Source organism: Vombatus ursinus, unplaced genomic scaffold, assembly GCF_900497805.2.
Source record: "Vombatus ursinus unplaced genomic scaffold, bare-nosed wombat genome assembly UNPS02014782.1, whole genome shotgun sequence".
Classification (NCBI taxonomy): domain Eukaryota; kingdom Metazoa; phylum Chordata; class Mammalia; order Diprotodontia; family Vombatidae; genus Vombatus; species Vombatus ursinus.
The window spans coordinates 412,267-425,891 of record NW_020954560.1 but is presented as its reverse complement, the minus strand read 5'-3'; the positions used below and the strand labels follow the sequence as shown (position 1 = coordinate 425,891).

The 13,625-nt window shown below is 44.3% G+C and overlaps 1 protein-coding gene across 11 annotated transcripts in view; it reads left to right on the top strand.

The window, feature by feature from the left end:
* LOC114046382 (myomegalin-like) overlaps positions 1-13,625 on the top strand; it is a 243,814-nt gene that overhangs the window by 148,131 nt on the left and 82,058 nt on the right. For all 11 annotated transcript variants that reach the window (XR_003569505.1, XM_027866699.1, XM_027866695.1 and 8 more), the window contains 12 exons: positions 859-1,017; positions 2,152-2,265; positions 2,680-2,817; positions 3,621-3,800; positions 5,096-5,290; positions 6,607-6,693; positions 6,807-6,878; positions 7,103-7,184; positions 8,191-8,282; positions 11,818-11,934; positions 12,222-12,359; positions 13,212-13,324. Coding sequence is in view for 10 of the 11 variants with exons in the window: in XM_027866699.1 (XP_027722500.1) it covers positions 859-1,017; positions 2,152-2,265; positions 2,680-2,817; positions 3,621-3,800; positions 5,096-5,290; positions 6,607-6,693; positions 6,807-6,878; positions 7,103-7,184; positions 8,191-8,282; positions 11,818-11,934; positions 12,222-12,359; positions 13,212-13,324 (1,487 nt within the window). In the remaining variant the exon portion in view is untranslated. The remainder of the gene's footprint in view (positions 1-858; positions 1,018-2,151; positions 2,266-2,679; positions 2,818-3,620; positions 3,801-5,095; positions 5,291-6,606; positions 6,694-6,806; positions 6,879-7,102; positions 7,185-8,190; positions 8,283-11,817; positions 11,935-12,221; positions 12,360-13,211; positions 13,325-13,625) is intronic.

The window sequence follows — 13,625 nt, the reverse complement described above, 5'->3', positions numbered from 1 at the left end:
CTCAACTCCCATAATACTCTGTATCTTTATTATGCAGCTGTCATTTTGTATTATAGTACTGTTTTGATTTAAAGTCATTTGTGTACGTCTTATGTCATCTAATTGATTGTAAACTCTTTTGGGGTAGGTGATGCAGTGGATAGAGGGTTAGGCTTGTGGTCAGGAAGACCAGAATCCAAATCTGGCCTCAGACACTTACTAGCAGAGCCTGTCACTTAACCTCTGTCTGCCTCAGTTTCCTCATCTGTAAAATGGGAATAGTAATAGCCCCTACCTGCAGGGTTGTTGTAAGGATTAAATGAGGTAATATCTGTAAAGTGCTTAGCACAGTGCCTGGCACATAGTAGGTGCTAAATAAATGCTAATGCTATTATTACCTTTGCATCTCCTTTGATGCCTAGTATGCTGCCCTGCACATACAAGACATTTAACAGGTGTTTATTCATTTGAAAGCTTACACTTTTATTCATGATGGAAAATGCTATCCACATCCAGAGAAAGAACTATGAAGTCTGAATGCAGATCGAAGCATATTTTTACTTTTTTTGTTTTTGTTTTTTTCTTTCTTGTAGTTTTCCCCTTTTATTCCGATTCTTCTTTCACAACGTGACTAATGTGGAAATATATTTAACATGATTGTACATGTATAACCTTTATCAAATTGTTTACTGTCTTAGGGAGGAGGGAGGGGAGGGAGGAAGGGAGAAAAATTTGGAACTCATAAAAATGAATGTAAAAATGGGGCAATAAATATTTCAAAAAGAAAAAAAAAGAATGCTTACCCTTTTAAGCATCCAACCTGCACTAGGGAGTGAAAGCAGAAGATTTTGCTGATCAAGGTTGTGTGTTTTATTTCAGGAATTGCGAAGTACCCTGCAGCAACTACAGGCAGATTTACGCAGTAAGAACAAGCAGCTTCAGATGCTGGAGGGTGCGAGGTGCCGGGAGACCCAAGCCCAAGAGCAGAGCGTTCAGCGTCTGAACCACAGCCTGCGTCAGAAAGACCAGCTCCTGCAGGTGAGCCACTGGGATGGACACGGTTGCTGTGACATCAGATTACAGATCATTGTCACCCAGATCAGAGTTCTCATTGCATCCAGAACTCTGAATTAGGCCCTGGGGGGATAATATCTGTGAAACAGAAGGTGTGGGTCCCACCCCCAGGATTTCCAGGTGTTTGCGAAAACCCAATGGTATAGGCCTGGAGAATCCTTACAAAGACTTACACAACCCTCAGTGCTGGTCAGCAGATCTGTGATTACCTTGACGTCGATGAACTCCAGGGAGGGAGTAGCTTGGCCCAGCCGATCACCTTAGGGAGTTGCCTTGGTCTTTGGGAGTCTCTGTGACTTGCCCAGGATCACATGACCAGGGTGCATCAGAGCCAGCACTAGAACCCAGGCCCCCCTGAGGGAGAGGCTGGCCCTGTAGCCACTGTGCCCCAGTGCATCTCCCAAATACAAGTAAGAATTATAGGAATTGAACAGTTAAGAGAAAACTCCATAACACATCTGTCATCCTTAGGTTAAAGCAGTGAAATTCCCTGGGCTTTATTAAAAAAAAATTCAGTTTCCAGGCTGTGAAGCCCCAGGTAAATATGGGTAGAGTGGAAATCCCCCTTGAGAATAGGATCCCTCAAGCCATGCAACACGAGGAACTTTGTACTTCAGGCTCGTGGGAAGCAGAGGCCAGGAGCTCCTGTGGACTTCAGGGAGCACAGCAGGACCTGCTCAACAACTGGCAGTTCAGGAGTATGAGAAACGGACTCGTGTGGGCCCCTTTTGCCTTCGGTAGAGGAGGTTCTGCTGACTGTCCGTCCGGGGCCATCCTCCCACCTTCGTCATGCCAGCTTTTTATCTTTCTGCGCCATTCTCGGGTTTACCCCCTCTGGCCGTGTGGGGCCCAAGCTAGGTGTGAGAGGGCTCAACGGTTCTGGCCTTTGTGGTCCCATCCTTTTGTCAGCAGGTCGGCTTCCTTAGGCTTCTGGGCCTCAGAGAGATTTGGTGGCTTTATTGCTAAGGAATAGGGAGAAAGAAAGATAAGCCACTTTGAAATGCACCTCCTTGCAAAGGCTGAAGATTTGCTGTGTAACTGTGATCATTGTGCTCTTTGGCAATGTGTAACTATGGGAAATTCTTTGGGTCTCACTAGGAATACCGAGAACTCATGCAATATCAGAACAACTCAGAGAAGAGCCTTGAGGCGAATGAAATGATGCTTGAGAAACTTCGACATCGCATCCAAGACAGAGATGTTGCTTTAGAGGTAAATCAAAATCTGCTCCACTTATGAGAAAGGCCATGATAGAGAACTTACTATCTACTGTGTATAAGGGCTTTACATGGGGAGATGTAGAATTAAGAGTGTTCTCTGTTGAAAGAACTGATACTATTTTCACTTTTTTTTCTTTTTGTTCTGTTTCTTCTTTCACAACATATCTAATGTGGAAATGTGTTTTACGTGGAAAAAAAAAAAAGAATGTTCTCTATTCCTCACTTTAAATTGCCCTGGAACACGTGGCTATTTGGGCACTGACTCTTTTGGAGGCCCAGGATTTTTTTCCTAAAACCTCCCACTTTTACATCATTATTAAATGGAATAATATTTGTAAAACACTTAACACAGTCACATAATAGGACTTAAAAAATGCTAATTCTCTTCCCCACCATTTCCCGGCAGCGGGCCATTGATGAGAAGTTTTGTGCCTTAGAAGAAAAGGAAAAAGAATTACACCAACTTCATCTTGCTGTGAGAGAGCGAGATCATGATTTAGAGAGACTTCGCTGTGTCCTGTCTTCCAATGAAGCCACCATTCAGGTGGGTATCGTGCCCAGTCACTCCCTAATCTGTTTTCCTCCTGCTCGAATGAAGTACTGTTCCTTGCCTCCATTTTTCAGAATCAAAGCACTAGCCTTATCAGTTTCCCACACAGATGAAGAACAAGGCAGTAGTCCCTTGTTTTCTTCTGGGAGGAACAAACACCATGCTCTTCTGATGGCGTGTTGTGATATGTGAGGTGTTTGTAGTCTGACAGCCTTCACTGGGCTCTAAAATGTCAACCCTTAGTCTGTGTACTTTCTCTCAGACTGACTTAAATTGGCATTTGAGGCTTTGAATCTTTCAATCACTTCTTAAAAGACTTGCCACTCTTTCAAGTTCTAGTCCACTTTCCTTCTAAAACTCTGGCCCCACAATACCTGTGTTTTTGTCTGAATCTTAGTCATCAGGGTTGAGAATTTCTTTTTTGTTTGTTTGTTTGTTTTTGGTGAGGCAATCAGGGTTAAGTGACTTGCCCAGGGTCACACAGCTAGTAAGTGTCAAGTGTTTGGTCTGAGGCCGGATTTGAACTCAGGTCCTCCTGACTGCAAGGCTGGAGCTCTGTGCACTGTGCCACCTAGCTACCCTGGGGTTGAGAATTTCTAACAACATTAGGCATTGCTGGGTTAAATGCTGAATTTTTCCTTTGGGAAGCAGTGTGAAAAGTTGAACCCACCCTCCATAGGACAAGTTGAACTTTGCTTACAGTACATAAAGAAGAAACCTAAGCTACATTTTTGTTTGTGTCGTTGAGAAACGACTCCTTATCCCCCTGGCTTTCATTCCCCTCTTTGTGGCTGTAGAGCATGGAGAGTCTCCTGCAGGCTAAAAGCTTGGAACTGGAGCAGCTGTCAGTCACCTGCCGGAACCTCCAGTGGTTGGAAGAAGAAATGAAGCAGAAATTCAGCCGCTGGCAGCAGGAGCACGAGGGCATCGTCCAGCAGCTGCAGACATCTCTGCACGACAGGAACAAGGAAGTGGAGGCAAGGCTTGGGGTTGCCCTGGGTCCTGTCAGGGACGCGTTAGGACATCCTGTGAGGTCTGGGAGTCTGTGGACCGTTTTTTGGTTTTACCCTCTATCACCAAATGACTGGATGTGTCATTGTGCCCACTGTCCTTCCTTCTCTCTAGAATAGGTGGGGGAATAGTTACCTACTTTACAGGAGCAACATGAGAACTGATGAGATCTATATTTTGCATGTTGCTACTAGAGAAAAGAAACACACACACATCAAGCTATTGGGCATACTGTACCATACCCTTTTATCTTTTTTTTTTTGACTTTTTTTTATTAATTTATTTTGATTTATCAATAATCACTTCCATATGCTTTTGAGTTTAAAATTTTTCTCCCCCTTCCTCCCCACCACCCTCCCCAAGACGGCGCACAATCTGATATAGGCTATACGTTTACATTCATATTAAACATATTTTCACATTAGTGATGTTGTAAGTAAAAATAAAAACCAATAGGAGGAACCATCAGACAGAACTCAAAAGAAGAGAAAAAAAGTAGCAATTCATCTTCCATAGTATTTTCTTTGGATGTGGATAGCATTTTCCATCACAATGCCTCTGGAGATATCCCAGATCCTTGTATTGCCAGGAAGGGTTAAGTTTATCAATATTAGTCATCACACAATGTGGCTGTTATTGTGTACAACGTTCTCTTGGTTCTACTCACTTCACTCAGCATCAGACCATACAAGTCTTTCCAGGTTTTTCTGAAGTCTGCCTGTTCATCATTTCTTATAGCACAATAGTATTCCATCACATTCATATACCACAACTTGCTCAGCCATTCCCCAATTGATGGGCGTCCTCTCAATTTCCAATTCTTTGCCACCACAAAAAGAGCTGCTATGAATATTTTTGTACGTGTGGATCCTTTTCCCATTTGTATGATCTCTTTGGGATATAGCCCTAAAAGTGCTATTGCTGGGTCCTTTTTTCTTTCTTTAAAGCAATTTTTGCTCTCTCTTGGAGGTTCTGAAGCCAATAAATAATTATTTTCTGCTAACCCCAAGTAAGTCATTGTTAGCCCTTAGCAAGCAATCACTATTTCCCAGACTGATCTATGAATTGTCACTCTAAACATTCTTGTCGTATAATTCAGTGTATGATCTTCCTAATTCAAGTGGCCAGTGATTTCTGAATCTCTCCCATAGGCTAGAGATTGACAGGCCTTTGTAGCCAACAGCCATTGGGTGGCAGAGATGAAGGAAGGCACCACGACTCCCTCTCCTTTTCAGAATGTCTTTTCTGTCTTTCCCCTCAGGATCTCAGTGCAACACTGCTTTGCAAGCTAGGACCAGGGCAGAGTGAAGTTGCCGAAGAGCTGTGTCTGCGCCTGCAGCGGAAAGAAAGGCTGCTGCAGGACCTTCTGAGTGACCGAAATAAGCAGGCTCTGGAGCACGAGATGGAGATTCAAGACCTGCTCCAGTCTATGAGCGCCAGGGAGAAGGAGAGCCAGGTAAGGACCGGTCCAGGCTCGGTCACGGAGAACACCATCATCTCCAAATAGGAAGTAGCTCAGCGTGATGATAGGACATTTGTATATATACCTACTCATTTTTTTTTTTACCCTGACAAGCGGTATTTTCTTCCCTAGAGAGGCGTTAATAATTTCTATATGATCATAAAATAAAAGAATTGAGATTCTTTGTTTTGAGATGATGAAAGCAAAGGAAGCAATTGAAAGTTTCTCTAGAGATCATATTGAGACACCGAAAGGTTATAATCTTATGCCAACAGTGGTTATCCAAATGCCCAAATAACCCAAATATCAGCCTCCAATGTTAGTGTGAAATGTCTTCTCTCCTCTCTTAAAGGTCCTCAGATGATCTTAGGTTCCTGTCAAAAAAAGAAAAGAAAAGAAAAGAAGATTCTCACAGAGACTGGCTACTGTAACCTAGGGCTAAAACATTGAGTGTAGCCTATTGACTTTCTATTAGCTTACAAATTGAGTAATTCTAGTTATAATTTAAAAAAAATTATTTCTTATTTATTTTGACATTTCCTTCTTCTCCACATATATTCCTTTCCCCAGCCCCTCCATGGTGAACTGTTAATTTTTTTAAAAAAGGAAAAAAAAAAAACAGCTCAGCAAAACTAACCAACAGATCAGTCGAGTCTGAGAGTGTGTGTATTATTCCACACCCCTTGTCCTCCACCTTTGCAAGGAAGAGAGAGAGAGGCCTGTTTTCTCATTTCTTCTCCAGGGTGTTGATCATTATAATTTAATTTCTTCTTGATGCTGCTGGAAAGTAAAAACCATGTCTGTGGTTCACTCAGACCAGAAGTAGAGCTCAGGCTTTCGCCTTTGCACCATTATCAGCCTTATAAAACCATGGTGACCTGAAGCAGTGAGAATGCCAACTGGCCTTGGTCGTGTTGTGCTTGTTGGGTTCTCCTGATAATTTGGCCTAATGGTTGATTTCATCTGGACAGCCCTAGAACAAAGAAACCTATGTTAGCTTAACTGTAAGGAGAGTAACAATCATCTCAATAGGAAATAAATATTGCTAACAAGAAGGGGGCGTCTCCGTACTCTTTCCCCCGACACTTACATTTTCAGCTTGCCCAGGTTCCAATGGCGAGCAAGGGCCCTCCTTAGCTTCCCTTTTTAAACTGAGATAAGCGTTCCCAACCTGTTGGACAAGTTCACCCTTCCAAACAAGGGTCCCTCAAGGCCTCGTCAGCTTGCCATAGAACCAGTGAGACACGACTCCAATCTCCACGTCTGGATTCTCTTTCTGATCTTCCCTTGTTGTTTATTTCCTTGGTCAGCTTGCTTTGGGGAAGATGGTGCAAGCCTTGATGGAAAGGAGCGCGGAGGTGCAGACCTTGCGCCAGCACATCGGAGGGAAGAACCTGGTAATGTTCCCTCCACACGGGGTTGTTTGTTGTGGGATCAAATGGGATGATGTATGTAGAGCACTTAGCCAGCCCATGGGACCCTGAGGTCATATCATCTCGTTATGTCACAGGGGTTCAGCACAAACCAGCCAGCTGAAGCTACCGCGTTCATCGGCCACCATCATGAGGAGCGGCCTATCCAAGTAAGACTTGTGATGCTGCGTGCCATGAGGATGACATTTCAGTTTTTCATTGAGTCCCATTTATGCCTGAATCATGCTCTCAAGGATAACGACACTTTAATCTTAGATTATGACAAGTGCTAATGGCTTTTCAAGGTTTAGACCGATATTTCCTGCTAATACCCTTTCATATGGAGGATTTCATAGATACTCAATGTTCCCCAAATTCCCTTTCCTTAATTTAGGAATCAATGCAAGGAAACATCAAAGACGAACTTACTTTAGTGACTGCTAAAGGCGATGCCAGCGCATCCAGGCCTCGGTCAGGCAAGTATCACACCTATCATCACGTTTTTCCTAGAACTATGTTAGCACATCTGGCCAAGGCTGTTCACTTCTTCAGTCACCCAAATGGTAAGAATGATGTTAGATGTGAGAGAGGAACAACCTCAGGTGGGGTGTTCTGTGCAGAACCAGCCTCAGGAATGATAATCCAAGGAGGGCTCCTGCCTTTGGAGCAGCCTTCCTACCCAGTGAGATCTGGGCTGTGATTCAGGGAAACAGCTTGCAGGGGGAAAAGAGGCCAGACTGCTTCCCACACCTCCCAAGTCTTCTGTTTTGTGACTTACTTTCCAGACAGTATTTGATAATCATTTTAACTTTATTTCTCCTGTATTTAAATTTGTGGGGAAGAGAGAGCTGGAGAGCAAGTCATTTGCCCCAGGCTGTACCCCCAAGGTATCAAGCCTCTAAGTCTCAAAGCTCATTGGGGACAGCTTTGATCCTATGCATAGAAGGAGCAGAGATTTGTGTTAGGATGTTCAATATATCCTGTAGGCCAGGCACTTTTTTATGGAGAGAAAAGTTGCAAATACAAAGCCACTTTTGAAGGACGAAGCCCAGTAAGTTCCAGAACCAGAAAATTGCCATGTCATGTGATGTGGTACAGTGACGAGGCACGTTAAGAGTTTGGTATAACAGGGCATGGTTACACATTATTGGGGAGGCTGAAATTTTGTTTTTTGACAGTTTATAATCTTTTGCTGATATATAATTTTTTATGATTGTTATACAAGTCATCAGTCAATCAGTCATTTTATATGAATTATAAACCATACTGGGTTTTGTTACCTGTCTACCTCTAGAGTCCTAGAAAAAAAAATTGTTAACTGCTGTCTTTATATTATTTATTTGCAAGATGGGTGTGTGGACTATTAGAGATTGGTGGTTATTATAGGCTACTAAACCCAGGGGTAAGCAGCAAGGGTCAGTTGTACTGTGACAGGTTTCGGTAATGATTAAACCTCTGTGAGCATTCTGTGTTTATTTACAGGAAACACAGAGGCCTCTGCAGAGCTGGAGAGGGAACTGGTTCATGCCAAAGAAGAACTTGAACTCATAACAAGAAAAGAAAGAGAAAGGCGGGTGAGTCCTGGGCACAGGCTTCGTTCCCCAAGTGTTTTTTCCAAAGCCAGTTTAAACCTGTCTTGGCACGTGGGCCCTTTCAGTCGTGCTATTCTGTTAGAAGTTAGAGAAAAGGTGCCTTTTAGGGAAGGAAGGCAAACTGTGTCACCGATGCCATCGTGAGCCGTTTCTTTTTACGCCGTTGGAACCATAACAATTGCTCACGCTAATTGTTTCAAATACAAATCGTTGTCAAGTAAAAAAATCATTTGCAGAAATGAGGGACTTTGCAATTGTTTATCAGTCATGATGTTAATACTATAGAATTTAAACATTGGAAATGAGGAGCAATAGAAATTAAATTATTTTGGATCTGTTTTCTTGGGACAAAGACTTTTTCCTATTACCTCACACTTCCATTTCAGCAACTCAGCAAGCGCTAAGTTCTACAAGGGGAAGCACACTCTGCCAGTGCCAGGGATATAAAGGCAAAACCCCAGACCACTGAATGCCCTCATGCTGCTGCTTTTATTGGGAGACATCACACATAAAGAAAGAAGGAAATGGCAAATAATTTGAGGGGAGGAGAGGGCACTCACAGTTAGGGGTCAAGAAGAGAAGCTGCCCGCACCGGCCTGAGCTGAGCCTGGAAGGAAGCTCAGGATTTGAAAAGCAGGGGGAGGCATGGGAGGCGGCCTGTGCTAAGGAACAGAAACTAGAGGTGGCATGCTGAGATGTAGAGAACAAGGAATCAGCAAGTTTGGCTGCAGCCCACAGTGTAGGAAGGGGAATAAGGCGAAGGTGGACCGGGGCCGTACTGTGAAAGAATCTAGATGCCAGTTGGAGGAGTTTGCAGTTCAGGTTGGTGGGCAGTGGGAAGCCGCTGAAGGTGTTTGAGCAGCATTGACTTGGTTGGACCTCTGTCTTAAGGAATGTTGTTTTGGCAGCTGAGGAGAGGTTGGGTTGGAGAGGGAAGAGCTTTTAGGCAGGGAGGCCAATGAAGAGGCTTGTGATGGCCCAGGCAAGAAGCGATGCTGAGACTCTGAACTGGGCTGTGAGTGGAGTGAAGGGGACAAATGTAGGAGATTTGGAGTCGATGTGATTCGGAAGCTGGGTGAAGGTGAAAGAGAAGAGAGCATCACCGTGTTAGCATCTGCCTCAACAGAATAGGGAAGTTTTGGCAGACACTGGTGTAGGGGGAAAGATCATGGTTCTGTGTGGGTTGTGTCATTTGAGACACTCTTAGAACATTCAGGCAGAGATGGCCAACAGGCAGTTAAGGATGTCGGACTGGAGTTTAGCAGAAAAATGAGAGCGTGATGTGTGAGGACCAGCACGTAAGCCAGCTCTTCCAGATGAAAGGATGCAGGGAGGGGAGTCATGGGAAAAGACCAAAAGGATAGTTGGGGTCCAGGGTGTGATGAACTATAAACTGAAGAATTTGTATCTGATCCAAAGAGGCCCTGGAATCCGGAGAGGAGCCGGTCAGACCTGTGCTCTAGGAGCTCCCTTTGGGAGCTGAGCTGAGCTGAGCTGAGCTGAGCAGAGGATAGACCGGAATGGGGAGGAATGTCAGGGTCTCACAGAGGTTACAGTCTATCCGTGTCTGTGCATCCTGTGCTGCTTTTGTCCATATCTCTTCCCACATCTGCTCCATAGAGTATCCAATGGGCTGGAGGCAAATTAGAGTTCTGCTCATATTGCAGTGAAGCAGTCTATCATTCGCATTTCTTCTGCTGTGTTACCTCAACCTGCCTCCTTTTCTGATCCCCAGTCTCCGATGCACTTTGTCACATCTTATACACGTGCTATCATTAGTAACTTGTGGTACCCTCCTTCACCCACCACACAGAGCTTTCTATTGCCCATTGGGTCACCAATAATTCTGATTGTCTTGAGGTTATAGTTTTTATAATTAGCAACAATCTAATATCATTAGAAGAATATTTTATCAACAATGGGCTTCTATGACTGGGAAGATCTGGGGATCATTTAAAGCCCTGCATAATTTTAAAATGCCATCTAGCTCATATTTTCCCTTCTGTTCTGGGCCCAACTTAGCTATATTGTCTGCCTACATCTGTGTGAACTATGCATAAACTATACATAGTGTTAGTCTAAGTCAATGAGCTGCACATGTAAATTATGTCGTAATCTGGGCAGTATGCATTTTTCATCCACTTGATTTTTCCTGGGTGGATTGCTGGGCTAAACTGTGTGTGTGTGTGTGTGTGTGTGTGTGTGTGTGTGTGTGAGTGTGAGTGTGATTGTGATTGTGATTGTCTGCAGTGAACACTGAGGGCACCCTGAATTCCACAACTTGATATGGGTAACATTGTGCTGACTGCAAACAGGGGCAAAGCGGCACCATCTCTGGGGAGTCACTGCTCTGTCTGGTCTTTGCCGAGCACATTCCTTGTGATGTAGGCAAATATCTTTAGTGTACCAGTGTCTCTTGGCTTGGCTGTGGTGGTAGTCAAACAAAATTATCCCCATGCCTGGATCTACCAGAGAATCTCTAATAACCTTAACGTGTGTATGAAACATATGGTTAAGGAGAGTCTTGGAGAATGCACTAAGACAGCAGAACCCGATGATTTAACACATGCTTTCCTATAGAGAATCACTTGCAGAGGCCGTCCTCTTTCCTTCTCATGTTTTCATCAGAGATAAACATTGTTATCTGGGTAGACTGTTCTTGTAGATTTTACGGAGGTGAGAAAGTCATTAAGTTTCTCCTTCCTCACATGGCACATTAAGTGCTGAAGCCATGGAGTCTAGAGATGGGGCTTCTGCTGTTCTTAGGAGCTACATCTTTTCTCCTTCCCGAGGCTCAGTTTCCTCATCTGTAAAGTGAGGCAGTTGGCCCTAGAATTACCCCAAGGTCCCTTCCAACTCCAACTACATCGTAGAGGCAACAGGAAACTGCTGGGGTCTGTTGCTCATTTTATTCTACCAATTCCACAAACCATAAATTACTACATAAAATAAATAGTCCATGATGAAACAGAAGCTATGTAAGGCGAATTTTGGTTCTTTATTACTTGGTATATTTTTTAATTTCTTAAGAGCTTGTTTCCCTAGTAAAGAGCCTGACTTCATGGAATGTTTTAGCTTTTCGTCAAAGTTGAGCTAGTGCCCAGCTAGCTTTTAAGCCTTCAGCCTATACTGTTCTTCTCATTTTTATCCCCTTTTTGGAGTTTGATGAAAGTATTTGCCAGCAAATAATGTGGCCTCATGTCTGTGTGGATGTGAAGTATTTAGAGAATGCTGATGTCATTCATCATTACATTGTAATCAAAGATGTTGCTGCTGTGTTTGCTGAGTGTGGTTGAAGACCAGCAGACGACATCATTGAGGATGACGCTACAGAGGACAGCCGCTGTGGTGTGCCCCACATGCCCAGAGCACGTCATTAACTGATGTTGTGACAGGAGATGAAAGGGAGGTGATCTGGGGGAAGACGCTGACCTCAGTCTTCCGTTGTGATGTTGTGTGGCCTCCCCACAGACTCTGGCCACTGCGCCCGTAACTCCGGCATGTTCTCTCTTACCAGATGGAACTCTCCGCTCTCCAATCCATGGTCGCTGTGCAGGCGGAGGAGCTGCAGGTTCAAGCTGCTGACATGGAGTCCCTGACCAGGAACATGCAAATCAAGGAAGACCTAATCAAGGTCTCTGCAGGCTCTTGAGTCGGGCCCGGGGCAGTCAGAGTCCTGAATGTCCTTAGGGCAACCCCAGTCCATTGCCAGTGGCGGTGTTCCTGTCATGTTGACACCACCCCTAATCCAGAGCTGCACTAATGATGTACTTACCAGGGGCTGTATCTGTTGAGTTTTCCTTTTGAGTCGGGGGTTCCTCTTCTTTAGAGCCTTGAATCTTCTTGTGGACAGGGAGGGGACTGTTTCAAGGGTGACGTCCTCTGTCATTCCTCCAGTTGATGCTGTTTTTTGGTCACCAGGACCTTCAGATGCAGCTTGTGGACCCCGAAGACATCCCAGCCGTCCAGCGCCTGACCCAAGAAGTCTTGCTCCTTCGGGAAAAAGTAGCCTCAGCAGAATCCCAGGGTCAGGAAGCAACCGAAAACCGCAGGCATCAGGTAATGACTTCTCTTCTGATGTCACCTTAGGAAAAGATGTGGTCTCGATGAATTGTGAAATAATCAGCTTGTGATGTTTTCATTTGGTAGCAGTGAAGAAACTTTGATCTATTTTCTGCCTTGATTTATAGAAATTATGGTATCTTATTCTGAGATTAGGGAGCCCGGAATTTATAGGTCAAGCGAGAATAACAGTGTGTTTTATTACTAGACTTACTCATTTTTACCTCTAGACTACTAAGTGTTGCTACCAAGTAGGTAGGGAGATGTAATTATCTTGGCCAACTTGTATTTTCTACAAGAATTTTTTTAAAAACTTTCTTCTTTCTTTTTTATGGGCTTTTTCTTTCGAAGGTTTAGAATACTTGGGAAAACATTACCTTTCCTACTCAACATGTAAGTTAAGTTACATGCGTCTAAGATGTAGGGAGGTAAAGGGACCAGAAAACATCATATAGGATTCCCTGATGGAATGAAGGATTTTGAAAGTGTGGAAAAGAGAAGACTTAAGTCTTTAAGTATTTAGAGTGTTAACGTGCAGAAGAAGCTTGGCCCAGAGGTCAGAACCAGGAGTAGTGGAAATAAGTGATAAAGAGGTGAACCTTAGCTCAATATAAGGAGGCCCTTCCTGGGACCGAGAGCTGTCGAGCGGCTGAGAACTAGGGAGTGCTGTGTCATTGATGCTGCATAACTCACAGATACTGCTGCATAACCACTTTTCCCATTGAGAAAAAGACATTCCTGCCCAGGCAGTGAGGGGAAGAGATGACCTTTGAGGTCCCTTCTGACTCTGAAATTCTGACCCTCCCCAGAGAAGAGAAACCTTCATTTCTGCCCTTGCTTCTCTCTCAGCTGCTGCAGGTGATGGAGGGGCTGGTGGAGGAGCGGGGCCGGCTCAATGAAACCCTCCAAGCAGAGAGACGGCTCTACAGCAGCCTGGTGGAGTTCCACACGCATCCGGGCGGGTAAGAGGGCTTGAGACTGTTCTTTCGGGAATGTGCACGGAGGGCAAGGTCCATCTCTGTGTCCCCAGAGGCGGACAAAGAAGGAAGGAATGCAGGGGCTCCTTAATGTGGTCTCCTAGTCTGCCCCAAGGAGACCCTGTTCATTGGAGTGAGACAGTAAAGTGCCAGATGGCTGAACCCACATTGAGCTTGTTGCCATGTTCTGGGGCCTCCGCAGTTTTCTTTCTTTATGTTTTGTCATTCTGCTTTAATTTCCCCCCCCTATTTTCTATTCATTACACCATTTTCCCAATTTTTATCT